Source organism: Erithacus rubecula (genome assembly GCF_903797595.1).
Source record: "Erithacus rubecula genome assembly, chromosome: 18".
Taxonomy (NCBI): Eukaryota; Metazoa; Chordata; class Aves; order Passeriformes; family Muscicapidae; genus Erithacus; species Erithacus rubecula.
In genome coordinates this window covers 2,812,954-2,840,017 of record NC_136670.1, presented here as the reverse complement: position 1 = coordinate 2,840,017, position 27,064 = coordinate 2,812,954, and the positions used below count along the sequence as shown (strand labels likewise).

Sequence of the window (27,064 nt, the reverse complement as noted above, 5' to 3'; positions counted from 1 at the left end):
TAAGCGTCAAACAGAAGAGTCTGTTAAAAATACTCAGGTTGCTGCTTGGTGGGAAGTTGGACACGGAGCTGGCAGGAGCCTGCTGCAGCTGCAGGGTTTGCCTGCACAGCAGCAGCCTGAGCTCTGTGGGACTGGGTTGCTCTGCTCGTTTCCTCCTGTCCCTTATTTTTGCTGGAATCACATGTGGGAAGCACCACTGGGATGGGCTGGTTTGGTGAGAGGTGTTTGGGTGATGCTGTCCTGTTTGGGGGAGTCCTGGCATGCTTTGGGTTGGAAGAGACCTTGAAGATCTTGTTTTAATCCACTGCCATGGCAGGGACACATTCCACTGTCCCAGGTGCTCCAAGTCCTGTCCAGCCTGGCCTTGGGCACTGCCAGGGATCCAGGGGCAGCCACAGCTGCTCTGGACATTCCCAGGACCTGCCCACCCTCACAGGGAACAATTCCTTCCCAATATCCCACCCAGCCCTGCCCTCTGGCAGTGGAAGCCATTCCCTGTGTCCTGTCCCTCCATCCCTTGTCCCCAGTCCCTCTCCTGGAGCCCCTTTAGGCACTGACAGGGGTTTTGAGGTCATCCCAGAACCTTCTCTCCTCCAAGCTGAAATCCCCAACTCTCAGCCTGTCTTCATGGGAAAGAGGGCAAGAAAAACTGGCCAAACCATTTAAACCCTGGATTTTTGCCTTGCATCCTCTCTCTTTGCCATGGCCCAGCCTTTGCTCCTCACCCTGGCGTGCTGAGTGAAGCTGCATGAGCATTGTTGGAGTCCAGCAGCTCCTTGGTTTCCAAAGGTTAGACAGGGTTCAGGACAACCTGGGACAGTGGAAGGTGTCCCTGGCCATGCAGGGGGTGGAACCAGATGAGCTGTAATGTCCCTTCCAACCCAACCATTGTGGCATTCTGTGCCATCACCATGTGCTGCTCCATTCTCTGTCACCACACCTGCGATGGGGGATGCAGATGGTGCTGGGCAGATGAGCCTGGGTGTCCTGGTGGGATTTCATGTGTCCCTGCTGGGCACTGGGTCTTGTTCTCTCCCTCCTAGTCAGGCTCTGCTCCCTGAGTGAGGTGCACCATCACTGGTGGGAAGAAGGAGCTTTGTCTCCTTGAAGCTCAGGAAGACCCCAAAACAACCCAAAGAAGGGATGGTTTTATGGTGCTTTTGAGTTTCTCACGCCTCTTGGCTCAGAATGTGATTCTAGTGCTCCAAAATGAAACTGTCTTGAAAACACTGTGGGGCTTTTTTGGTTGTTTAGGTGGGTGGAGCGAAACTGCTCATAGAGAAAAATCTAAAGTCAGAGGTGAATTTGTCCCTTTTTGTTTTTCTATGTGTGTTACATTCTGCTTCATGATATGTAAGCATTTTTGAGCCTGAAATTCTGCTTTCAGTGTACAGAGCCCTGATTTGTTTCACAATGAATCGTGGCTCTGACCCAGCCCCCAGTGGGAACTGCATCTGCATTACCAAACTGGAGACAGGAGGCTGAAGTGGCAGGACAAGGGGATTCTCCTTTCAGTGAACTCAGGGCCTTGCTCCTCGCAGGAGCATCGTGAAGTGATTCATTGCTGTACAGGAGATAAACACAGTTATCTGGATTTCACATGTGGGGACACTGATAGTTTCTAAATGAGCCCATTTGGGGCAAGATTAGAGCAGTTTTTCCCAGGGCACCAGCTCCTCATGCGACCCTTTCCCAGGAATAGCACCTATGCTGGGGACTTGCGTCCCTGCATGGAGTGATGTGCCAAAATTAATGGTTTGATACGTTGTCATAGGTCTCTGCCACCTCCTTTTTTTGAGAAAACAAGGCCTTTTCTTTTTTTCTCCCATGAAACACCCTGTCTTTCAAATGTCCTCTCTCACCCCAGGGCTTTCCATCTTTTTTCCCTTGTTTTCTCATCTCTCTCTGCTGAGAATGGGGGAGAGTGGAACTGAATTCAGCACCTGGAGCAAGTGTGTGCTGACAGTTTGGATAACAACATTAGAGGATGTTCTGTGTTCACTTCTGACCTGTTTTTTTGCACTCCATCATTTTGATATTGCTGTGCTTTCAGTGAGGTTTGCATGGGGCAGCTGACATAATGGTTGGTCACACTGCTCAGTGAATTTACCCCCTGCTAAAGTCTAGAGGGATTTCAGACCCCAGACCCCTCCTTCCTGCATGGATTGGTTTGGATTTGTCAGCACAGGTTTTCTCCTGCTCTGATGTCCCCTTCTGCTTGGTTAGGTGGCTCAGAAATTCCCAAGACTTTGTCATTTGTAATTAACCTAAATAATGTTCTTTTCATCTGCAAACTCTGTTTCAGTCTGCAGCCTAGTTTTCAGGTCATTAATAAAGATACTGAGCAACAGGAGACCTGGTTAAATACTTCTGCTGGTGTGTTGTTAATTATTGCCTCACAAAAAACATGTCCCAGGTTTAGTTTTGTCAAGGCCCTGAGCAGCCTCAGGTTTGTGTTCAGTGTCAGCCACATCTAAAGCCCAGATTGGTTAAACCAAAGCTCAGCTTGGTATGGGAGCTCTTTACACAGTTAAGATCAGCCTGGTAATAATTTAGGCTGAAGTCAGCTCCTCACAGAGCAGCACTAGAGAAATGAAATTTTAGTTGAGAGCATCCACAGCAGTGGAAAATGCACCTCTATTGAAATGAGCTGAAACTCTAAGTGAGGTGGGTTCAAAGCTTTGTGCCTTCTTTGTAGAGAACTCTGAGAAGAAACCTTGGAAAGCATCAACACCCTGGTTCTCAAAACCCTCCTGGCTGAGGGTGAGCCCCAGGATGCTCTCTGGGACCATCTCTTACAGCCCCTCTGGCTCTGCTGTGTTGTCACCAGTGTTCCTCACCCCACCACAGCTGTCCCTGTTTTCAGGTTTGCTTTCCAAGTCTCTCTCAGGGCCAGATGGGGCATTTGCCAACCCTGAGCTCTTTTTCAGAGCAGCTGTTTGTGCTGGTGAATTTGTGCCTGTCACATTTTATAGGCTCCTTTGGGACTGTTGTGCTTGGAGAGGCAAAGCTAAGGATGCTATTGATGTGACATAAGCTGGAGTTTAAGCTGGTGATAAAATGCTTGTCCTAATGGGATGTTTGGGGTGGGTGGTCTGAATCCTTATCCCCCAATATCATTGCAAACCCTGGCTGGGAAGCCTCAGAGAAGGGCAGAGGGATGTGATTGCTGCCATCCTCTTCACTGGCTGATGAGACCATGGCTTAGCAGTGATGGGAGAGCAGAAACTCCCCAGGAGAGGCACAAGGAGCCTAATTTCTGAATTCAGAGAATAATTAAATGCCCTCAGATGTCATGCTGGGTCAGGGAGTTGTCAGGTGTCATGGCCCAGGCTGCTCTGAGAGCCAGGAAATGGATGGATGGATGGATGGATGGATGGATGGATGGATGGATGGATGGATGGATGGATGGATGGATGGATGGATGGATGGATGGATGGATGGATATCACATAAAAAACGATGGTCTCTGGGCTGCCTGCAGTAAATATCTCCAGCAGGCTTAAACTCCAGCAAAAGGTGAATGTGATTTGCACAGAAAGTGTTTGCTGGGGGCTCATCTGTGTCAGCACTTGCAGATCCTTCAGAGCCAGCCACATTGCCTCTTGTTTCCTCTCTGACTCGCAAAGATTTATAGATATATTTTTAGACTTAATATATTAATACACTCTTTTCCAAGAAATATAAACTATGAGCTTCCTGCTCTCTGGGAGATTCATTATGTTGTGCTGAAAGGAACCAAAAGTTGTTTTCCTTTCCAATGAGCACACAAGTGTCTGGTCCCACTTAGTGACTGGAGAAGGTGATTAATTCCTCTGGTTTTGGAGGCAGCAGCAAAACACAGTCTGGAGATACAGAAGCACCCTGCAGCCTCACTGGGGCTGAATTATCTGGCACAATGGAGCCTGTAATTAGCAGGTGGAGAAGCTGCTGTGTGTGGAGCATTAGAGGATCACAGAGGGACAGGTTACAGGGCAACCATGGGAAACAAAAGATTAGGCCCAGGCAGTAACAAATTAAGTGTTTTCATCTCTCCAGGATGCTTAAATCTCTATAATACAAATTCTAATAAAGGAAACATTCATTGATATGAAAGAGTTCAACCAAAACAGAGTCTGGGGCTGTTGTACCACATAACATGCAGCACTTGTATAATTCCTGCTGCTCTCTGTCAGAACAAGGAGGATTATTTCTCTTAACAGTTAGGAAGATTTTGGAAGTGGTGGGAAAAGAGATATCTTTACAGAGGTGCAGCTGAAATACAAAACAGAACATATTCACTGGAGGGCCTGAAATCTTGGTGTGACTTCCCAAATCAGGATGCAGAGCATTGGTGGAAATCACTTTCCCCCACTGAATGGTTTTGGAGAAAGTGTGGGATGCTAATCATTAGCTAATAAATGGGATTATTTTAGGTGTCTGACTTAGGCATGGTGAAAACCTGAGCAGAGAGTCCTTTTCTCTGGAAATATGGAGATCAAAATAATTTCATGAGATGTCAAAGCTGACTCCAGTATGATTTCATAAAATCCTGGGATTGGGATGATGTGTCCTGATGTGTTTTTACAGCACATCCTTGCATACTGCAGGAGACACAGCAGTTATGGGATAGGGGGCAGTGCCATGGACACAGCAGTTATGGGATAGGGGGCAGTGCCATGGACACAGCAGTTATGGGGCAGTGCCATGGACACAGCAGTTATGGGATAGGGGGCAGTGCCATGGACACAGCAGTTATGGGATATGGGGCAGTGCCATGGTCACACAGTTATGGGATAGGGGCAGTGCCATGGACACAGCAGTTATGGGATAGGGGGCAGTGCCATGGACACAGCAGTTATGGGGAGTGCCATGGTCACAGCAGTTACAGGACAGGGGCAGTGCCATGGTCACACAGTTATGGGATAGGGGCAGTGCCATGGACACAGCAGTTATGGGATAGGGGGCAGTGCCATGGACACAGCAGTTATGGGGAGTGCCATGGTCACAGCAGTTACAGGACAGGGGCAGTGCCATGGTCACACAGTTATGGGATATGGGGCAGTGCCATGGACACAGCAGTTACGGGACAGGGGCAATGCCATGGTCACACAGTTATGGGATAGGGGGCAGTGCCATGGTCACACAGTTATGGGATATGGGGCAGTGCCATGGACACAGCAGTTACGGGACAGGGGCAATGCCATGGTCACACAGTTATGGGATAGGGGGCAGTGCCATGGTCACACAGTTATGGGATAGGGGCAGTGCCATGGACACAGCAGTTATGGGGCAGTGCCATGGTCACAGCAGTTATGGGATATGGGGCAGTGCCATGGACACAGCAGTTATGGGGCAGTGCCATGGACACAGCAGTTATGGGACAGGGGCAGTGCCATGGACACAGCAGTTATGGGATATGGGGCAGTGCCATGGACACAGCAGTTATGGGGCAGTGCCATGGACACAGCAGTTATGGGACAGTCCCTGCTGCTTAACCCCATGGCATTAACAGGGTGTACATGCTGGGAGCTGGGCAGTGGGGCTGGGCACCCATCCCCTAAAGCCTTGCAACACCTTTTTGGAGGTGTTGGCTGCAGCTGTGCTCAGGGCCAGCATCCATCCCAAGGATAAAACTGCGCTAATGTGGATGAAAACCAGACCCTGTGAGTCCATACACAGCATCCCTGAGGTGTGTGCTGGGAAGTGCCCATGGTGGGGAAGGTTGCCTGCAAGGACCTGGCCCTGGAGTCCCCTTGGCTCCTCAAGGGATGTTTTCTCCTCTGGAGAGGGGGTGAAGCCCAGGCAGGTGACTGCTGTGACAGCCCAGCCCACACAGTCATGGACAGCAATATGCCATAATACCCTTTACAATTGTTCCTTTAACAGGCGTTGCTTGGATTATGTGTAAGAATTAATAAATATTAGAGTGGATTTAAGAAAGTGGATTTAAGGAAACCCTTTGGTGCTGGTAATTGTGACTGGCAGGCAGCACCTCTGAGCACAGCTCCTCTGTGTGTCCTGGCAGGCTGAACATGAGCTTCTTTTCTTGTAAAGCTTTTGTTGTGCTCCTCAGGGCCATTCTGGTGGCAGCTGCAGTGTCACCTTTGTGGTTTCTCAGGGTACAGAGCACTGGAGCACAAGGACTGCAGCAGGGTTAATGCTTCTTCATTAGTGTGGTGGTGCTGATTAGTGCCTGAGTGTGACAGCCTTGGTGTTCCCTCCCCATGGCAAATCCACAGCAGGCCAGTTTGGGGAGTGTCACCAACCCCACAAATCTGAGTGACCCGAGGATGAGGGCTGTGGGAGGAAGATGGGAGCTCAAGCTGCTCAGGGCAGCTTTTACATTTTCCCTTTGTCAGCTCGAGCTAATGTTGAACAGGGCAAACCCTTCCCCCCAGAAGGAGCCTGGCAAGACCTTCCCTGTGAATATATGAATAGCACTTGGGTAAACAGTGCATCTGAATTTATGAATGATTTGACACCGACAGGCTGGAACGAGCTCTGTAATTTTATTGTGGTAGATTTAGTGGGTCAGACATATACATGCCAAGTCAAAATGACCTAGAAAACCTTTCTAGGTCGAAGTATTGCTTGAAAACTTCTCTTTTTCAAAGGCAAGGCCGTAAGTTTTCATGCTTACTCTGACACATTTTGCTTCTGAAAGTGCAACATGAGTCTTCAGGGCAGGAATTTGTCATGTCCTACACAGAGAAGACATAAAGAAACCTGAAGAAAGGGAATACAAATTTCTTAATGAAACAAGGTCTTTTCTGGCCACCTCTGTTGTCCTGAGATAGAATGCTGAGCACCTGGCTGGCAGGAATTTAGGGCAGAAGTTGCAGCACTAATTGTATTCACACTGGGCTGTTTCCAGTTCTGCTAAAACCTTTCAAACCCCTGGGTCCAGCAGCACCAGCACCTCCAGCCTGCCTTTGGAGCCCTAACCCTTCAAAAGATGGGAAATTACTTATTAGGAGCTTTTTCTCCCCTGAAGAGGTTCTGGGGAGGTGGGTGAGGTTTGCATGTGATGGCTCCTCACTGGAGCCACACTCAGCTGCCCTGCACACTCCAGCCTGGGAGCTACAGGGCTGGGTGAGGCTGGAAGGACCCAGCACCTCAAAGCTGTCATCCTGAAGCTCTGGTAACTCCTGAGTGTGAGCAGAGGCAGCTTTCGTGCTGTGAGGAGGAAGCTTGAGCTGCTAATAAAAGCTCAGCTCTTCTTGTGGGTTACTTATTTCAGAATAAAACATAACAGAGCCAGGACTTCTGCAAGAAGTGCAGAGGGCTCCCCAGCCCCCTCATTATGTTTGGGGTGGGCTGAAATGTTTTTGTCCTGTGGCTGTGCTGTGAGATGTGGCTGGCTGAGGACCTTGGCTGGACCCAGCTGTTGGCAGCTGCTGGCTGAGCTGGCAGCATCCTCAGAGGTGCCCTGTTGCATTTTGGCTATAGGAGTGGTGGAGAGGATAATGCAACATAGTCCTTTGTGTAATGGAGAAGCATAAAAAGCTTTATTTAAAGAAACACTACAGTTATAGAGAGTAGCTTGTGCAAAATAGAACAGAAGAGGCTCATTGGTCCAAGAAGGCAACACCTCTTTAAAAACATGCTTTCTGCAAAACATCACATCTCCAGCAGGTGTTTAATCATTGTTATAATTCCTTGTCCTTGAGCAGCCTGAGAAACCCAAGGCTTCAAGGCTGCTTTTCCCTGGTTCCCAGCAGTATCCAACAGCAGTGCCCAAATCATAGAATCTTTAAGGTTGGAAAAGACCTTCCAGATCATCAAATCCAGGCTTTCACAGAGTACCACCGTGCTCACTAAGCTGTCCTGGGACATGCCACATCTCTGGTGTTTTTAACACTTCCAGCACAGGTGCTCCAGCTCTGCCCTGAGCAGCCTGTTCCCAGCAGGAGTCTCAAGCAGAAGTCCTGCTGCCCAGCTGGAGCCAAAGGCAAACTGTTGGCACATCACCATTCCCCATCCCATGCCCAGGGCTCCTCCCTGCTACCCTCTGTCCCAGTTTGGAGGACAGGTGTCTGCCAATAAAGGCAGGAGCCTCTCTTTGAAATGGAAAATGTAAACGCCTTTCCTCCAAATTAATATTATAATCATGAAATTAAGGGGCTCTCAGGAAAAGATACGGGAATTAGGAATAACAGTTCCTTACTAGGAAAATTAAAATAGAAATACAGAATTACAAAGAACAATCCCAAAACACTGCCAGAGTCAGAATCCAAGCTGACACCCGTCAGTCAGTCAGGGTGGTGGCAGCAGTCCCATTCAATGGTGGCTGCATCCTCCTGCAGTGGCAGATGTGGTTCAGCTGGAGCAGTGCTCCTGGAGAAGGTGCAGTTTTCCTCTGAAGGTGCAGGGATGATGTGGAAAGGTCTGGATTTCCTCTGGAATCCAGTGGAAAGAAGGTTGTCTTGGTGTCCAAAATCTCAGTTTTTCTCTGGGTAGGAAAGGCTTGGCTCCTTCCCTGGCTGGAGCATCTCCCAGTGGGATGATGGAATTTTATCAGTCATGCACTGGGACTCAATGGGGCAGCAGCAGATGATATCTCCTGGAGGGAGGATGGGCTGTGGAAAGATAAAGATGATTGTCCCAGCTGGTTTAAAGATGGCCCATTAGCAGATAATATGTGCCAGGAGATCAGGGGCACTGCCCCACCCAGCTGCAGCAGATGGGGACAGATACACATTGCTGGGCACATCAACCCAACACATTATCACCTGCACAAGGTGGGGGTGTTGGAAATAAATGATCTTTCAAGTCTTCCCAAGCCAAACCATCCCATGGATGTGTGGTTAGCCCCACAGCAGGGCTGGATGCAGGTGGGAGCCATCCCAGCAGCTCCCTGCCAGCATTCCCACCAGACCAGCACAACCCCAAACCCACAGGTTCCAAACAGATTTTTCAGTCCTTTTTTGACCTACTTGAAAGTAGCTTTTGCCATCCCAGGGAAGTGGGAAATGGGAGGCTGCAGTGCCTTCGGAACAATTACAGCTCACAGCAGTCCAAATGAAAATGTTTGTTGAAAACAACATGTGCATAATTAAGGCTTAATGAGCCCTTGTCTGTTTGGAATCTGCAATTAGATTTATAATAGAAAATACCAGCAAATGCCAAATAGCTTTAAAAGAAGACAAGATAAAAGATAATTTTGCTGCAAATCTATAGTAATACTGTAATTTAATGAGCTGGAAGTGGTGCAGAGAAAGACTGTAAAAGCTTTGGACAAGTTTGTATTGTGTGTGTTTATCTTATCTGCCCATTTCCCTATCTATAAAGCTGTCAGTCTTGCTTTTAACTGCTTGGAAAAAGGCAGGACTTCACTAAAATCAGGAAAACTCCCTTTGTTTATTTTTATTTAAGTCATTAATTAGGCAAAACTGCTTTTTTTCTCTTTCTCATCACCATGCTTTAAACTTCTTGTTAGGGTTAATAACAGTAGTAATAATAATAATAATAATAGTCATAATAATATCTTTATTCACTTATTTACAGCGAGGCAGGGGCATAATAATAATAATGATCAGAGGTGCTTTTTCTGATTAGTTTCATTAATTTTAATGAGTTTTTAACTGTTTTTTTTAAGATGTTGACAATTTCCAGCACTAAGGGAGATACTGAACAAGTAAACCTGAGGCCAGCTTGGCTGTAGTAAGCACAGAATACCTTTAGCCCTAAAGAAAAAATTAGAGGGCAGTAAAATCTGGTGAAAAGAATTATAAAGTGAGCAGGGAGGTAGCAAAAAAAAAAAAGGAAGTGAAGATGAAATTAGAAGTGCTTGAGGGAGATGGTTGGGAATTATTTTTCATATTTAATAGCTGAGGTTGTAAATGAAGCTTTGGGTGCAACACATGGACCAAGGCCAAGGTGATGGGTGATGGGGCTGTGGTGTGTGCAGCCCCTGGAACAGCTCAGCAGCTTTGTGTGAGCAGCCTAACTCAGCACTTGATGAGCCAGGGCCACAAAGAGGTGGTGGTGCTGCTGGGGAGGCACCTGGGAAGTGCTGCTGAGCTTCAGCTTCTCTCAGACCCTGCCTGTGCCTGGCTGGGGCTCTGTGTGAACTTCCAGCCCTGTGCTGTGCTTGCAGTTTGGGTGCTGCATCTCCAGCTCAGCCTTCCTTCAGTGATGGGAGCTGTGCATCCCATCCCATCCCATCCCATCCCATCCCATCCCATCCCATCCCATCCCATCCCATCCCATCCCATCCCATCCCATCCCATCCCATCCCATCCCTCTGCACCTTCCCAGCCCTGCTCCTGACCCGCTCTGTAGAATCACAGGATCTCAGGTTGGAAAAGACCTTTGAGATCATCAAGTCCCACCTATGATCCAACACCTCCTCACCAACCAAACTGATGCCTTAGGATTTTAGTTTTTATATGTTTTCCATGTATTTGTAACCCTGCAGTTCTTTAGTCTGTAACTCTAAACTCCATATTCAGTGTCAGCCACTGCTTTCCCATTTTGGTCAGACACAGCAATTCCTCTCCAGGCTGGGAATCAAGGACACCTCACTGCTTCAGGCCCTGAGAAATGTAAATAAAAGTGAGTTGGGGGAGCAAACTTGGGGTAAAAGACTTCATTAGCTGAAGCTGTAATTGGGAGATTAACCCCCAATATGCAAATGGACCAAATTTACAAAAGTGTAAAAACTCATGAACCATCATCCATTTTTGGGTGCAGCATCTGGGTGGGCTTCATCTGCCCTGAATGTACCTGAGGGCCCTTCAATAAATACAATCACTTTTTATTCTCTTAACTTTGTCTGGCCTCTGTTTTTAAGTAGTCCCAAAGAGGCATCAAAACCTTGGCACTGAGTGCCACATCCAGGCATTTTTCAAACACCTCCAGGGGATGGTGACTCCACCACCTGCCTGGGCAGATGACTCCCAATCACTCTTTCATAGAATATTTTTTTCCTCTGGTACAGCTAAAGGCAGTGTCCTCTTGTCCTGTTGCTGTTCCCTGGGAGAAGAGCCTGACCCTACCTGGCTGCACCCTCCTGTCAGGGAGTTGTAGAGAGTGATGAGGTCTCCCCTGAGCCTCCTCTTCTCCAGCACAAACATCCCCAGCTCCCTCAGCCACTCCTCACAGGGTTTGTGTTCCAGACCCCTCACCAGCCTTGCTGCCCTTCGCTGGACACTCTCCAGCCCCTCCTGTCCTTCCTGGACACAGCACTCGAGGTGCTGCCCAACCAGTGCCAAGCACAGGGAAAAAAAAATCACTGTTCTGCTCCTGCTGGCCACACCACTGCTTCCCAGGGCTCTGCCCTTCTCAGGGACATGGGACCACTTGGTTCCTCTGGATCAGCTTGCCCTGTCCAACCTCACCTTGCAATTTTAGAAACTACCTTCCTATCATCTGTGTTTTAGGATTTATTTATTTAGGGTTTATTTAGTCTTTAAAGACCTCCCCCATGAGTTTTATTCTTTTTGAGTCAGGAGCACGTCTAAACATTGTGAAATGGATTGTACTTTGTCAGCTCTTTTTTCTTTCTTTTTTTTTTTCCCCAAGTCATTCTAAGTACAACAGCAAGAGTATATTTGCATACAAAGTGGAGTGCAGAACCACAGAAAGCAGGTTTTTGCTGTTGCCAAATACCTGTGTGTTGGAAACTATTTTTCTAAATGACTGACATGGAAGGTCTCTGATTTATTTTTTTCCCCCTCCCAGCTAGCTGGTTTTGCATAATGTTCCCCATAGTCTTGAAAAATCAATTATTTTTTACCCTTATGCTTTGAAAGAGAAGAAAATAGACAAGATCCTGAATTTTAGGGGGCAGAAATGTACTTTGCTTGGAAAGAGGTTTGGGTTGGAAAGGACCTTAAAGCTCATCTCCTTCCAGTCCCTGCAATGGGCAGGGACACCTTCCACTGTCCCAGGCTGCTCCCAGCCCTGTCCAACCTGACCTTGGGCACTTGCAGGGATCCAGGGGCAGCCACAGCTGCTCTGGGCACCCTGTGCCAGGGCCTGAGCATCCTCTGAGTAAAGAATTTCCTTGTAATATTTAATCTGTGCTGAAAGAGCAGGGGCTGTGGGGTGAATTAAAGCTACTGTTTTTCTTTGTGAATATCAATTGAGTAGCATGTGATCTTAGGAATTATTGGAGTGTTAGGAGGTATTTGGGGATCCAGGCTGTTTACCCATGCAGGGTATTGGGGTTGGAAGCAAAATACATGGTCTTGAAAAAGTTCTTTAAAACGTGCCCAGCTTTGAGGCATCCCCTGCTCACTCCTCTGACAGCTGTTACTCACTTTGTTATTTTTACTCGCTGTGCAGTCAGAAAAGACAAATAGAGATTTCCAAAGCCATTCCTGCTCCGTGTACCTCAAACGCAGCATCACCCACTGCTGGTGCAGCAGCTGCTGCCTTCACTCCCTGAGGAAATGCTGTGACTCCATCCAGGAATTCACCTCAGGTGTGTGGCTGAGCATCACTGCCTGTGCTGCTCCCTCCCTGGGCAAAGGGGACCAAATTATAGGGTGGGAAGGTTGTCCTGCTTAAGGTTTCTTCATTCCCAGCAGCTGCCTTGCCTCCTTGGCTATTCCAGTGCCCAGTGGAGCCCCTCTGCAGTGGTTCTGCTGTGGAAATCAGCACCTCCATAAAAGACTCCCAGAGCAGAGCCAGGCTGGGAGCTGCATCCCAGGCACACAGGTATCAGCTCTAATTTTATCTCAGCCCCGAGGTTTTATCTTGCAGAAAACAATGTTTCTCAGTGCCTTTGACGCTGGCACTGTTCTAGCACAGTCTTTTCTTTTAGATATTTGCCTGTTTTCTGCCTCTCTGGGTTTCCTGTGAATTACAAGTGCTGCTGGAGGAGCAGGCACGCAGTTACTGCTCACTAGCAGTTATTGTATTTATTTCTCACACACCAGGGCAGTGCCAGGCTGGTGCTGCATCCCTGCACCCTCCTCCCTCCCCTCACCAGGTTCCTCACTCAGCTGCTGACAGGTGACCTGCTCAGCAGGAGCCAGGTATTGATGTAATTTTGTGTACAGAGTCCTGGAGCAGCTGTGAGGAGCAGCTCCGGATGTGCTGGTGCTGGGTTTCGAGAAGGAAGTGATGTACATGCCCGAGCCCTGCAGCAGAATCAGCAGCACTGAGCTGCCAGCAATGCCTGGGGAGCTCCTGGCTGAGAGCAGAGCTCTGCTCCCCTCCCAGCAGCCTGATTTCCACATCCATGCCCAGACTCGGAGAGAAACCAGAAAGGATTTGGGTTTTGGCTGCAGCTCTGGTGAGCTCTTGGTGCCATGGAGATCTGAACACCCAGTGCACCAGCTCAGTGCTCAGCAGCAGCTCTCCCCAGCAGCATTATTGCACCAGGCTAAAAGCTAAACACCATCATCTGAACACAGTCAAAATGCATTAGATCAACATCTGCCCTGAGGAGCAAAACCTGCTCAGCTGAAACCCCAACCCCTCCTCCGTGCACCGAGGTGTAACCTGAGTGACTTTGGCCTTTAAATTAATCACCCTTTCTCTGAGCACCATTCTCCTCAGTGCAGCTGGGAGAAGAAGAGGCTGGATGGAGGAGCACTGGCTTCTCTCTGCTGCTCTTGCTGCTCTTTGGAGTCGCACGAGAAAGGGTTAAGCAGAATTTTGATCTCTGCTATATTTTCATGCTTATACATTCTGTTTCTCATTTCCATGACAAAGATGGTAGGAAGAGCAGAATAAGGTACAGAATTTGCAGAGCAATTTTAAGACTGTAATGAGAACAGAAAATAGTAGGGGGAGAAGAATTGTAATTAGAATATGAAATGGGAAAAAAAATTAATCTATTTCCATGTCACTCTTAAGACTAAATTCTGCTGCTCCCTGTAGCTTTCAGTGGATGAGTTTTTTTGTGTGTGTTTGTGAAGAGCTTGAACTCCTTTGCAGGCTCTGAAAGATCCAGGTAAATGAGTTTAAGGCCTCATTCCCCCCAAAATAATGTAATAACAATAATTTTGTGTGCAGTGTTGACAGAAAGCCAGCCGGTCTCTTAGATAAATGAATGCCATCCCTTGAATCATGTTGGCATCTCAGGAGAATAAAAGATGCTGGAGATGCTTTTGGGGTGAGATTTGTGTGAGTTTCACATGATCACATATCACAGAAGCCCCCAAACACCAAATATTGCCAGTCCTGAGGGACACCTGTGTGTCCTGAGCCCCCCAGGCAAAGCCCACCCAGGGCTGTGCAGAGCCTGGTCCAGCTGAGCTCTGAGCAGCTCCAGGGATGGAGGGCCCACAATAATATTTAATCACCCACATGCTGAAAAATGAGATTATATCTGCCCACAGAGCTCCCAGGAGCCCACAGGCCAGGGTTTATTGCTCACCTCTCATTTGTCAAATTGCTGTTCTGGATCCCTCTAAGCCACAGCATCCTACAGCAAAAGGTTTTGAATTTGGGTCCAGTACTAATAACTTCTCTGGAACAGTTTAATTTCACTTGCTAATAATCTCAGTGTCTGTGTCCTTGATTTTAGGCTGTTAGGACCCTGTTAGATGACCCTTTTTTTGAGTGGCACATCCAGCTGTGAGTTCTCTTTGGCCATGGCACTGGCCAGCCCTGCAGCCCCACGATGCTGTTTCTGCACCCCAGGCTCAGCCCTTTGAGGGATCCTCACACAAGGTGCTGGTCCTGCTAAGGATCCTGTCCCTACACATCTCTGGGATGTGAAATCCTCCTCTCAGCCCTGCTCTTGATTTTAGGCTGTTAGATGTATTTTTTCACATACATCTTTGCTGAGTCCATCTGACACCCCTCATCACCCCTTTTTCCTCATCCACACTGCCATCACACACCTTGCATCCTCCCTGCAGTTGCCCTCTCTCCTTCTAACAGTACAGATTGCAAAATAATACTGTGTCTTTCCTTCTTTGCTCTTCGTGATTGCTTCTAAAACCTGAATTGCATTTTTGGCAGCTGCTGAGGACTGCAAAAAAAAAAAAAAAAAAAAAAAGGAAGTGAACTCTCCAGAAAAGTTTCTCTTCTGGACAGCAAGATCTATTTTAAGGCCCATTGTCATGTCTGTCGCTGGGATTGCTTTTCTTCAGTGCATTACTTTGCATTTATTGACATTAAATTTAATCTTCCATTTCCTCAGTGCCACTTAGTGCAGAGAGAGTCCTAATGCAAAGCTATTCAAAGTCGCTTTTAGTTTCGGCTGGCCTGAATAATTTCTGTCTCATTAATAAACTGAGCCCTTCCAGATCAGTTATGTGATGAGCTGGATAGATTTTAGTGCAGATGGATCGTGGAGCATCATCTTCTGCTTGCTAGAACCTTCTGAGTGTCTTGCTGTGAGCAAGAGAGCTTTCCCCTGGGTCCCATGGTGTGTTGGGGTTTAGAGCTGGTTTTGAGGAACCTTGTGAGAAGTTCAGCCTGGGAGATCAGTTCATCTTTCCCAGGGGTTTGCTGACCCTTCAGCAAGCTCTGAGTGGGCTGTGAGGCTCAGGGTTCCTCACCTTGGCTCCCTCTGGGCCTCCTGGAGTGTGTTGAAGTGTGATGGGTTCACATTGAGGGAGCTGGGGTGGAACCTTCCCCTTCCCATCCTGTTGGTTTGGGAGCAGGGACAGAAGGTCAGACATTAAAAATCACTGAATCCTTTAGGGTGGGAAAGACCTCTGGATTGTTGGGCCCAACCATTGACCCAGCACTGCTGAGGCCACCTCTAACCCATGTCCCCAAGTGTCACATCCACAGGGCTTTTAATCCCTCCAGGGATGGTGGCTCTACCACTGCCCTGGGCAGCTGTGCCAGAGCTGGAAAAGCCTCTCAGTGAAGAAACTTCACCTGATCTCCAGTCTAAACCTGATGTGACACACCTTGAGGCTGTCCCTGTTCCCTGGAGCAGAGCCTGACCTTCTCCTGTCTCCTCCTGTCAGGGAGCTGTGCAGAGCCACAAGGTCCCTCCTGAGCCTCCTTTTCTCCAGCCTGAGCCCCTTTCCAGCTCCCTCAGCCCTTCCAGATCCTTCCCAGCTCTGTTCCCTTCCCTGAACACTCCAGCCCCTCAATGTGTTAGTCATGAGGGTCCCAAAGTCCCCTCACATTGTTTTAGAGCAGGTGGGTGAATGTCCCTTGGCCTTGGGGGTTCCTTAGGATTTCCTTGGTTGGTTTTATGTTTCCTTCTGAAAGCTTCTCAGATGGGTTTAGGAATTTCTGAATACTCTCTCCATCAGTGTCCAGGCTGGGCCAGGTCATTCTTTCCTGTCCCTCCTGGCTGTAGTTTCCTGACAGCCTCTACCATAGCTTGGCCCCACCACCTCTGCAGGTTTCCTCTTCCTGGTGTATTTGAGAGAAAACTCCTCCCAGGTTTTTATCCTACCTGCAAACTGTTCTTAAACAAATCAACCAAACAAGCCACTTTTTACTGTAAGGCTTTAAGCTTCAAGAGTTCAGCTATGCCAAGCTGAATTTCCCCTGGGATAATATGTGAGAATATTCACTGCTTGTGGGAAACTGAGCCCCTCAAAGCCCTGGTGGCTGCTGTGGATGCTGTGTTTGTGTTCTGCCTCTGACACCTGCTGTGGGGTCACGCTCCCTGTTAATGCCATTTGTCCCCAAACACATCCCAGTGCATGGCCAGGATGGACATGGGTACTGCTGGGGGGAGCTGTAAATCTCCTGCTGAACTCCTGACCCTCCCTGACAGGATCAGCCAGGGGCTACCCAAGCATTTCAGCACACAAATAAATAATGCTAAGTAGATCACTCCAGGCCAGAGGTTGTGTAAAGACCTTAATGGGGGAACTGCAGTTAAAGAGATTAAGCTAACCTCAGCCATGTATTCCCTGAAGAGGTGGGATGCTAAATTACTCCTGCAGGAATTTGCAGAGGCAGCTCAGCTAGCAGCAGCACTGGCAGGGGTAGGGCTGAGAGGAGGATTTCACATCCCAGAGATGTGTAGGGACAGGATCCTTAGCAGGACCAGCACCTTGAGTGAGGATCCCTCAAAGGGCTGAGCCTGGGGTGCAGGAACAGCATCGTGGGGCTGCAGGGCTGGGCAGTGCCATGGCCAAAGAGCACTCACAGCTGGATGTGCCACTCAAAAAATACTGATAAAAATGAATTGTGGATAAAACCATTTCTGGAACACCTTCTAGAGAAGAGTTGTGTTTCCCTGTAGTGAGATTGGTGCCACTGGAAGCAGCTGAGTGAAGCCCAACAACACATGGGCTGCACTTTTTAGAATTTTTTCATTTTTATTTTTTTAAATGGGGAGTATTAAATACAAATTAACCGTGTTACACAAGTTTTCTTGGGTCCTAACTTTTACTCACTAAAAACCTAAAGGCATTCCTTGCATGCATTACTTTGGGTCCCTCTGTCTTGGTGCTGGTGGTAGCTGAGGTGTAGATGGCTGGGAAACAAACCCAAATGCATTCCAAGAATCTCCAGTGAAATGTGGCATCCCCAGTGCACCCAGTTTGGAAATGAGAGGGAACCACTGTCCTGGGTCAGGGAGGCAAACCAGAGGCAAGTGTTTACAGCTCTGAGCAGTAGGAACTACTGGAGGCATCCAATTTACTCTTAATTGCTCATTTGGCAGCTCCTTGATGGTGATGGCTCTTAATTACTGCGCGATTTGTATTAACAAGCCACATTTTCAAGCTCTAGAACCTCAATGGACTTGCAGTTAAGGTGCTCAGATCTAGTATAACCAAAAATGAGTATGAAAATTTAGGTAAGACTCCTCCAAAGAAAACCCAAAAAAAAAAAAAAAAAAAAAACCCAAAAAAAACCACCAAAAGAACAACAAAAAACAACCAAACCCACCATGCATAAAATGAAATTAAATAAAAAGTTTGAAAGGCTTTTGAGATCCTGCAGGTATTTCAGAAAGTATTACTGGAATGAATTTTGCCCACATATTCTGGTCTATGGAAGGTGGCCCTGCCCCTGTCAGGGAGTTGAACTGGATGATCTTTCAGGTCCCTCCCAGCCCAAACCAATCTGTGATTCCACATTTTCTGACAGAGATGAAGTTTCCATCTCATTCCGTGGCTCTCATGAAATAAAAAAGGATGTGATGAGATTCATAATAAAATTGTACAAGCTGGCAGTGCCATCCAGGAAAAAGCAACACCTTCTTGGAATCTTGGCAGGAGGTTGTGTTTCTTTCCACTGGGCCCTTCCCAGTTATCAAACATTTGTTCTCCCTGTTTGCCCAGAGCTGGAGATCCCACAGCTGCTGCACTTTGGGGCCTGTCCCAGCCTGCTGCCTGCATTTGTTTTTCTTTTTCATATTCACCTGGCTAACACGAGACCTGTGTGACCTCTGGGCACATTTACAGGTTTGGAAATAATGCTGTGGAGCAAAAATAACAAACTGAAGTGAGTCTAGAAAAGCAATAAAAATTTTAGAAGTGCTTTGTACAACAACATCTGAATTGTGCTCCGTGTATGGGCTGACAGAGCAGTGCCAGCTGCAGCTCCCCTGCAAGAGCTGTAGTAAAAGAATTATATTTTTAATTAAATTCTCCATGAAAAGCTGATTTTCAGAGGTGTTTTCTCACACTTCCATCTTTTGTTTGGACCCAAAGTACTCGGTAGGATGTCCCATGGAGGGGTGCACTTGTGGTTTGGTCTCCATCCCCCTGCTGTGCTTGAACTCCCTCTCTGAGTGGGGCTGGCAGCATCCCTGTCCTTGTCCCTCAGTGCCAGGCAAAGCCACCACCTGTGGCACAGGATGGAATTTGTCACCTGCAGACCAAGGCAGTTCAGTGGTGTTCATCTGACTCTGCTACCAGAATTGGTGGAATTTGGGGCACTTTCCCTTTTCTCTTCCCCTTCTTCTTCCCCTTCCCTTTTTCTTTCCCTCTTTTCTTTTCCCTTCCCTCCCTGGCTTCATGCTCATTTCATGCAGGAGAGAATCAGCCACAGCCACTGCTTTGTTTAATACATTGCTTATTAACCAAACAATAAGAAAATTTAATAATTGCAACCAAGCAAAGGGGTGATTAAGACATACAACTGCATAAGAGGATGTTCCTTTTGAATTAGAACTTGAAAATGATCCCTGCCACAGCATTCAGTGCAGGCTGGATTTTGGGCTAAGGAGGGTGATGAATGGCTGTATCCAGGTCTGGAACAGGAGCTAGAGTGAAGGAAAAAGGAAGGAGGCATTTATAACCAAAGGGAAATATTAAAATTTCTGTTTCTACCATAAATCTACCTGGAATGATGGTGTTGATTGTTTTGAAGTGCAGTCCCTAGCAAAACAATAATGAGAAGAGGGAGAGAACATTACTTATCTGCTCTACCTGGCTGCTGCATAACTGGGAAACATCTAATTGAAAAAATATCCTGATGGGAGAATTTCTAATAAATTTGTTTGCACCTTCATAGCCTGGAGGAGAGGGGGAAAAAAATCCAATCAGCAGTGGGGAAATTCCAAAGTTTCCATTGCATTTTGAGTCTTGATTTTCAGGCTCGCTGCTCAGCCTGGCAATCAGAGAAATAGTAATTTTGAAAGCAGGATTCATTACAGTTGTTATGAAGGCATCAAGGGCACAAGGAATTGTGGAATGGAGGTAGGGAACAGTAGAAAGCCATAAAAAATGCATCCTGACAAACAGAAGGATCTGGAGAAAGGAGAGCGTTTGTCCTGCTCTGGGCCTGCCCACTGAAGGGTACTTTTGGTTTGCTGAATATAACTTTCAATGTATTTTTTTTCCTGGAAAAAAAGGTGGTGCCCAGATGTGGGTCAGTGTCTTCTTGTGGTAACAAGGGTAGAATGAGAGGAATCAGCCTCATGTGCACCAGGGCAGGTTTAGATTGGATATGAGAGAAAATTTCTTCAGGGAACAGTGGCCAGGGCAGTGGTGAAATCACCATCCCTGGAGGGATCTGTGAGAGGTGATGTGGCACTTGGGGACATCATTGAATGGTGGCAGAATGTTGTGCTCAGTGATGCTGGAGGGCTTTTCCAGCCCTAGAGATGCTGTGATTCCCCACCAGCCTCTGCTGGCAGCCCAGGTGGGTTTGCTGGGGTGCCAGAGGCTCTTTAGGCTGTGGGGTGGCTGGGGCTGGGTCCTGGAAGCTCCAGCTGGAACTGTGCTATGCCAGGGATCCTCTGACAGGAGGGAAATCCAGCTTAGGGTGGATGGAGTCCAGCTGTCTTCTGGGAAAGCTGTTTGTCCCAGTGCTTGTTGCATCCCACAGCTCCTGCCCCACTGATGGATTTCACAGAATCCAGCAGCTGAGAGGAATCCTCGCCCACCCTGATGCAGCTGCTGGTATTACTTAGTGAGTGCCTCAATTCCTGCTCCAATTTTGCAGCTTTTAATTGGTTTGCTGTGCCAGAGGACAGTTTGGCAATTAGAGGGTGTCTGAGGCCAAGCAGAGCTGTGTTACCCCACTTGGCTTCACTAACTCTGCTGACTTGAACAGCTAATGCTGCAGCACTCTGAGAAATGCAAGTGTAATTAATTGTCTAGGCTGAAAAATCTTCACCTGGTTTTATTTAGATTTTGATTTTATTGCTCTTAATATGGCCAATTTCTGTTAAGGCATAACTGGAATCAGCTTCATATCAGAGAGTGAGAGAAGAGGCCAGGGGTGAAGATCTCCAGTTCCTCATCCTGCTGCTGAGGGCACGAGGGTTGGCTCTTCCCCTTGTTAAGTGCAAGGTGTCACTCACAGCTGGCTCCTCCATCCTCCTCTCAGGAGTGTTTTATGGCTTTTATTGCCATAATTAATTTGTGAACTCAGCCTTGAGGCCTGCCCCAGCCATGCTTGGAGCTGGAGACAATCCTGGAGGGCTTTTTTCTTTCCTTTGAAATGGGAGCAAGTGAAAAGCTCCTGCTGTAGCTAATTAGTGAGAGGAGTTGTGGTTCTCCATGGGGGTTGTGTGGCCTGATAAGTGGATTAGCAGCTGGGAATCCTGTGTGCTGGAGCTGTGGGGACACAGGAGGATGGGCTGAGCTCAGGACACAGAGCAGAGTCCTGGCAGAGCAAGAGTGAGGGGATGGATGTGCCAGGCTTTGCACAGAGAGAGAGCAGGAGTGAGGGGATGGATGTGCCAGGCTTTGCACAGAGAACAGCAGTGAGGGGATGGATGTGCCAGGCTTTGCACAGAGAGAGAGCAGGAGTGAGGGGATGGATGTGCCAGGCTTTGCACAGAGAGAGAGCAGGAGTGAGGGGATGGATGTGCCAGGCTTTGCACAGGGAGCAGAGCAGGAGTGAGGGGATGGATGTGCCAGGCTTTGCACAGAGAGAGAGCAGGAGTGAGGGGATGGATGTGCCAGGCTTTGCACAGAGAGCAGCAGTGAGGGGATGGATGTGCCAGGCTTTGCACAGAGAGTGAACAGGAGTGAGGGGATGGATGTGCCAGGCTTTGCACAGACACCCTGAATGCTCCAGAGTGATTCTGCCTTGCTCCAGGAGTTTTGCTCTGGTGTTGAGGGTTATATAGAGTTCTGTAAGAGGATTGAATAGGACCTGCCCAAGTCTGGACATTTCCTTTGGTGGCAGTTGGCTTTTTATATCAGATTGATGGTTTAGTAGGAATTTTAGCAGCAGCTTCTTCTGGGTGATCTTTGCAGGGTGCGTCTGTGGGTTCACACATTTGACTTATTTATTTGGAGTGGTTCATTCCTTATTTCACTGAGAACATCCCCTGTGTTTTATTCCCTATTTCACTGGAACATTCCATATCCATGCTATGTTCCTGGGATGAAGGTGTACTTGCTCAAAAGTGTTCAAACAGCAGCTCGGGCTTTCCTCTGGGAATTCTGGCTCTTGACATGAAGAGCCAGGAAGGCATTTGGGATGCTCATGAGGGTGGTGTGCAGATGGCATTTTATTAACTCTTTCTTTTGCCTTTCTAGTTTGATGGGGAGAACATGTACATGGGGATGAACGACAACGCCCAGGACTTTCTATCAGCCAATCAGGTAAGTGTTGTTTTGCTGGGGGTAGATTTTTAGCACAAATTCGAGGAGCTCTCTGTGAATCTGCCCTCCTGGGACATGAGGAGTGTCCATGGGGGAGGTCAGAGCCCAGCTGCTGCCAAAGAGCAGTGGCTGCACTTGGTGAAGGGATTGGGATGTACTTCCACCCTGGTACTGCAGCCTGGCTCTGCTGAAAAGCTTTGCCCCAGCATCCCTCACTCAAAAGGAAGGTGCAGTTGGTGTTTCTGGACACAGTGAAGTTTCCAAGTATTGTGTGCAGTTCAGGTGTCTCCTTCCCTCATGTGGAGTATTTCCTGTAGCTTAATAGATTAACAGAGGAGAAAAAGAAATCAAAGGGTTCCTGTTTTGGAGCTAGAAACCCATGTGTGGGGGACCAGAATAGAAGTGTTCATGTCTTGCAGGTGCTTGAGCCTTCTCTGGGCTTGGATACACATGGAAAAAACATGGAGTGGGGCCCTTGGGTTGGAACATGATCCTTAAGGTGATTTCTGACCCAGCTCTGTGATTCTATAAAGTTAAGCCCATATTTAAGTCCTGCTGGGACAGGGACACTTCAACACGTGCTTTTCTGTGCCCCTGATCTGGAGATGAGAGCTGGGGTGGCTTGGCCTGGTTAGAGGTGCTGCACCCTCAGCACATGCAGCCTTGGAAGGGAAGGTGACAGTTCCTGGCTGACACATCCCAGGATCCCATTTTTTGTTGTGTTGGGCTGTTTTGTTGACCACAGACACCACAGAACACCCCTGGGGTTTGGGACATCACAGTGGATTGCAAAGCTTGTGAGCCATGCATGGTGTTCCATAGCAGCAGGGGTTAAACTCCATCCTATTACACTGGGAAAGGATGAAATCCTTTGTTTTTCCTCCTTGGAGCACTGCATGCATTGGCTCATTGCTCAGGAGAGTTGTTCCTGCTCTGGCACTGGGAGCTGACCTGCAGCATGGGCAGAGGTTGTTCTTGTGTGAGGAGGAATTCCAGGGTGGGGAAGGAACAGCAAACTTTGAGTGATTCAGCAGAAACAAATATGTGTTCAACCAACAACGGTGTGGGGTTGATTGCTGGAGCCAGGAATTGCCAGAGGGTGAGTAAATATGGGAAAGAATGGGGTGAACCCCATGCAGGGGTCAGCCCTGTGCAGAGCCACAAGTTGTAGATGATCACAGGACAGCTGTTGTAGATATTTTGCCTTTAAAAACTGCCAAGGGACAAGGATTTCTCTGAGAAGGGCTGGCAGTGCTGGCACAGGGACCATGATGTCCCTGCAGGACCAGGCTGGGTTTGGGCACAGCCAGCATGAACCATTTGTGTTTCCTTCTCAGCATCTGCCTCATCCCATTTCCCTCAAGGGTGGCATGAGAGGGAAGTCAGAAGGGGTGCTGTGGGGTTGGAATGGTTTGTGACACCTCAAGGAGGAGGGCTGGCTCCCAAAGGAAAGCAGGGATTACCATGGAGTAGAGGATTCATGAATTTGATCCTGGAGAAGGATCAACCAAGCCAGCTTAGATCCCTGTATCCTGGGCAACAGGAGTTTACTCTTCATTTGCTCTCTGTTTACTTGCTGACCTTTATTTCCCATTTTGGAATAGCAGTTGAGGATGGAGAGGGAGGAAGGTTCTTTCCCTTGGCAGAGGAGGGCAGGAACCTCCCACTGCAGGGATGGCTTCATGCACAGAGAACATGCAGGTCTTTCTCCACCACCAAAATCACTTTAGAGAGGAACATGGAAAAGAAATGAAGAAGTTTGCCTTGTTCTGCATCCCCAGTTCCCTCCCTGTGCTGGTGTGGGGCAGTCAGAGAGGAGCTGGGGGTGCAGGCTGGCACCTGGGGCTCTTTGGAATGCTGCAGGGACTCCATCACCTCATTTGGGGTGGCAGGAGTGACTGGGAGGGAGGGTGAGGATCCCAGTTCATCCCTGCAGGGATGTGGGCTCACACCCAGCATGAGCTTTGGCCAAGTAGGATGAGGAGCAGCTTCCTCCCCACCCTCCTCAGTGCATCATCTCCTTTATTGACCTGCACATCAGCACCTGTTTACTGGTTTTACAGCCCCAGCCATGACTTCAGCACTAATGACACAACCCTGTTGTTTAACTGGGGGTTCCAGATGGTTCTTTATTGTTTGCTGAAGCTGTTGTAACCTGAAGGAGTACATTAAACAGCAGCAGGGGGTTTCACAACCTCACCTCAGAGGCTGCTGAACCACCACATACCTTCACAGCCTGTGGGACATCCAACAGCCCTTGGGTTCCTCCAGGACAAAGGCAGATTTTACAGACTCAGGACTGGAACCATCCCACTGCAGCAGATGAGCCTGGTGGGTTGGGTGTTTTTTTCCATCATGATCCTGCAGCTCCCTGACAGCAGCTTTGTCTCAGTTCCTTGTCTCATTTTTGATCCTAGAAGTTTTGTTCAGCCCAGGGGAGAAGGTCCAGGGAGAGCTCAAAGCCTCTAAAGAGGCTCCAGGAGAGCTGGAGAGGGACTGGGGACAAGGGATGGAGGGACAGGACACAGGGAATGGCTCCCACTGCCAGAGGGCAGGGATGGATGGAATACTGGGCAGGAATTTCTGGCTGGGAGGGTGGGGAGACCCTGGTACAGGGTGCCCAGAGCTGCTGTGGCTGCCCCTGGATCCCTGGCAGTGTCCCAGGCCAGGCTGGACATTGGGCTTGGAGCACCTGGGACAGTGGAAAGTGTCCCTGCCATGGTAGATGAGGTTTAAGGTCCCTTCCTTAAGGTTTAAGATCCCTTCCAACCCAAACTTTTCCTGGGTTTCTGCAGTTTCTCATGGCAAGAGTGTGGAAAAACCAGGATCAGGGTCCTCCTGCCTCTCCTTCATTATTCCCTGCCAGCTTGAGGGGAAGAAGAAACAAAACCTCACAACAAAACCCATATAAAACCCCCACAAAACACCATCCAAAACATATGGAAGCCAGGTGACCTCTTCCTTCCCATCATCTTCCTTGTTGGGATGGCTTTTGTGCCATGCCTGCAGCTCTTGTCATCCCAGAGGGATTGGACTCAGCTGAGGACAAAATGCAGAAATAAAGGAGCCTTAAACATAATGAGAGCACTGACAGCTCTTGCCAGCACAACCTGCTTGGGGAAACTAATTCCTCTTGTTCCACCAAATAGGAGGGACATTTGACCCCAGAAGTGAGTCAAATGTGAAATGTAATTCAACCTCCAGCAGAGGCCAGGGTATAAATGCAAGCTGACATCTGATCAAACCATCGTGGACATTTGACCCCCGAGATGAGTGAGGTATCTCTTGTGTCTTGTGGAGTCAGCAGAGCATCATTCCTCACCCCTGTCAATTTTCATTCTTTCTTTCCCACCCCCCTCCTCAAACAAAAGCAAGGGATTAAGTAATTTGAAAAATCCCTAGGAATACACAGATGTGAAGTGCTCTGAAAGATTAGTAAAAATGCAATGGTGCTGGTAAAAGAAATAAAAACACCTGCAAAATCAGTGGGAAAATATATTTATTAAGGTCTTTGTGATAAGGGGAGTAACACCAGGAAAGGGAAAGATTGGGAAATTCCAGGACAGGAATGAGTTTGGTTTTCTTTGGCATGGAGACTTTTGTACTTGCAGGAAGAGTTATGGGTGCTTTAAAAAAATGGATTAACTATGCCTGGGAATCCCCTGGGAGAAGGGATCATCATCCTATGTGCTGGGTGAAGCAATGCAGGAGCTGGGGGTGATGTGGTTGTGGGGACTGCCAGGGCCTGGCATGGCTTTGGGGACCACTGTCCCTTGGCTTTTTGGCTTTTTGGGAGCAGGGCTGTGACTGTGCACCATCAGTGCAGGGACATCATGGAAAACCTCAGGGAGGGTGTTTGCTGCATTTCACCTCCCTCCATGAGTATCTCTGGCTGCTAGCAGGGCAACAGGCAGCTTGCAGGAGGAAAGAACTGATTATTTATCACTGGACAGTTTGGATCTTGTACTCTGCCTAATTCCAGGAGATTTCTGTGCATGGATTATTCCAGCTGGGCAACCAACCCTTTTTTTGTCCCAGCAAGTTAATTTGTGTGACTCCTCATGGAAAAGCTGTTCAACACCACTGTGGTTTGTTCAGACCAGGAAACTGTGTAGGCAGCTCTTTGCTTTTGGAAGTGAGGGCACAGACAGGACCTGCTGCTATAAAGTGTTGAAAATTTGACAATTCAGCTGAAAATAGGAGAGTTAAGTGGACAAAGTTCTTTGCACATCATTTCCTCCTCCTGCTGCTATTGCTGTGTGTAGCTCTTGCTGGCAGTCTCATGCTGCCCATCTGTGTGCCAAAAGTGTCAGGTCTTGGGTGCCAGGTGTGCACTGAGCAGCCTGGGGTAGTGGAGGGTATCCTTCCCATGGCAGGGACAAGGAGCTGGATGGTCCTTAGGATCCAACCCAAACCATTCCAGGATTCTACACCTGGAAAAGGAGGATGCCCAGAGCAGCTGTGGCTGGCCCTGGATCCCTGCAGGAGTCCAAGGCCAGGTTGGATGGGGCTTGGAGCAACCTGGGATAGTGGAGGTGGAATGGGATGGGCTTTAAAGTTCCTTCCCACCCATCCATTCTGGGATTCTGTGGCTGAAAAAGGCAGGATTTCCCCCAAGCCTGGTGAGACACCTGCTGCAGATGATGTCAAGTGTCTCACCTGATGTCTAGAGCAGCACAAGGAGCTTTAATTTGGGCTCTGGGCATTAGGGTGAGACTGGCTAACGTGGATGGGCTGTTTACACTTACCACTGCCAAGAAAGCAAATCCATGGGCAGGGGGAGTTTCTGTGAGGCCGTGGATATGTGTAGAAGAGAAGGTGGGTTTTCCCTGGCTGTGTGTGAATCCCTGTGCCCTGGCTGGGTGCAGGGGCTTTGCTGACACCCCCAGGGAGATGCAGTTAGGAGAGATGATATTTGTCAGGTGCACACACATGCCCAGCATCTCCCTCCAGTGTGACCATGAGTGTGGGGTGAGCCAGGGCCACCCCTTCCTGCACATGTGGCATCCATCTGCGGTGTCCCCACGTGTGCAAATGAACATTTATCTACTGTACCTGCTGCCCTTTATCTCCCTGCCTGCCTGTATCCCCACGCTGGGGTCTGTATTAGCCATAATAGATACAGTGAGTCACTGATCTGCTGGGTCAAATGGTCAGGGCTCTTTGATCAGCCGTCAGGATCCA

At 48.3% G+C, this 27,064-nt stretch overlaps 2 protein-coding genes across 3 annotated transcripts in view; both read left to right on the top strand.

Annotated features, from left to right (window-relative positions):
- CBFA2T2 (CBFA2/RUNX1 partner transcriptional co-repressor 2) overlaps positions 1–27,064 on the top strand; it is a 264,258-nt gene that overhangs the window by 25,139 nt on the left and 212,055 nt on the right. The gene's annotated exons all lie outside the window — the stretch shown is intronic.
- Positions 1–27,064, top strand: part of TOX2 (TOX high mobility group box family member 2) — a 153,678-nt gene that overhangs the window by 38,861 nt on the left and 87,753 nt on the right. For both annotated transcript variants that reach the window (XM_079322014.1, XM_079322013.1), the window contains exon 2: positions 21,815–21,880. In XM_079322014.1, coding sequence (XP_079178140.1) covers positions 21,815–21,880 — 66 coding nt within the window. The remainder of the gene's footprint in view (positions 1–21,814; positions 21,881–27,064) is intronic.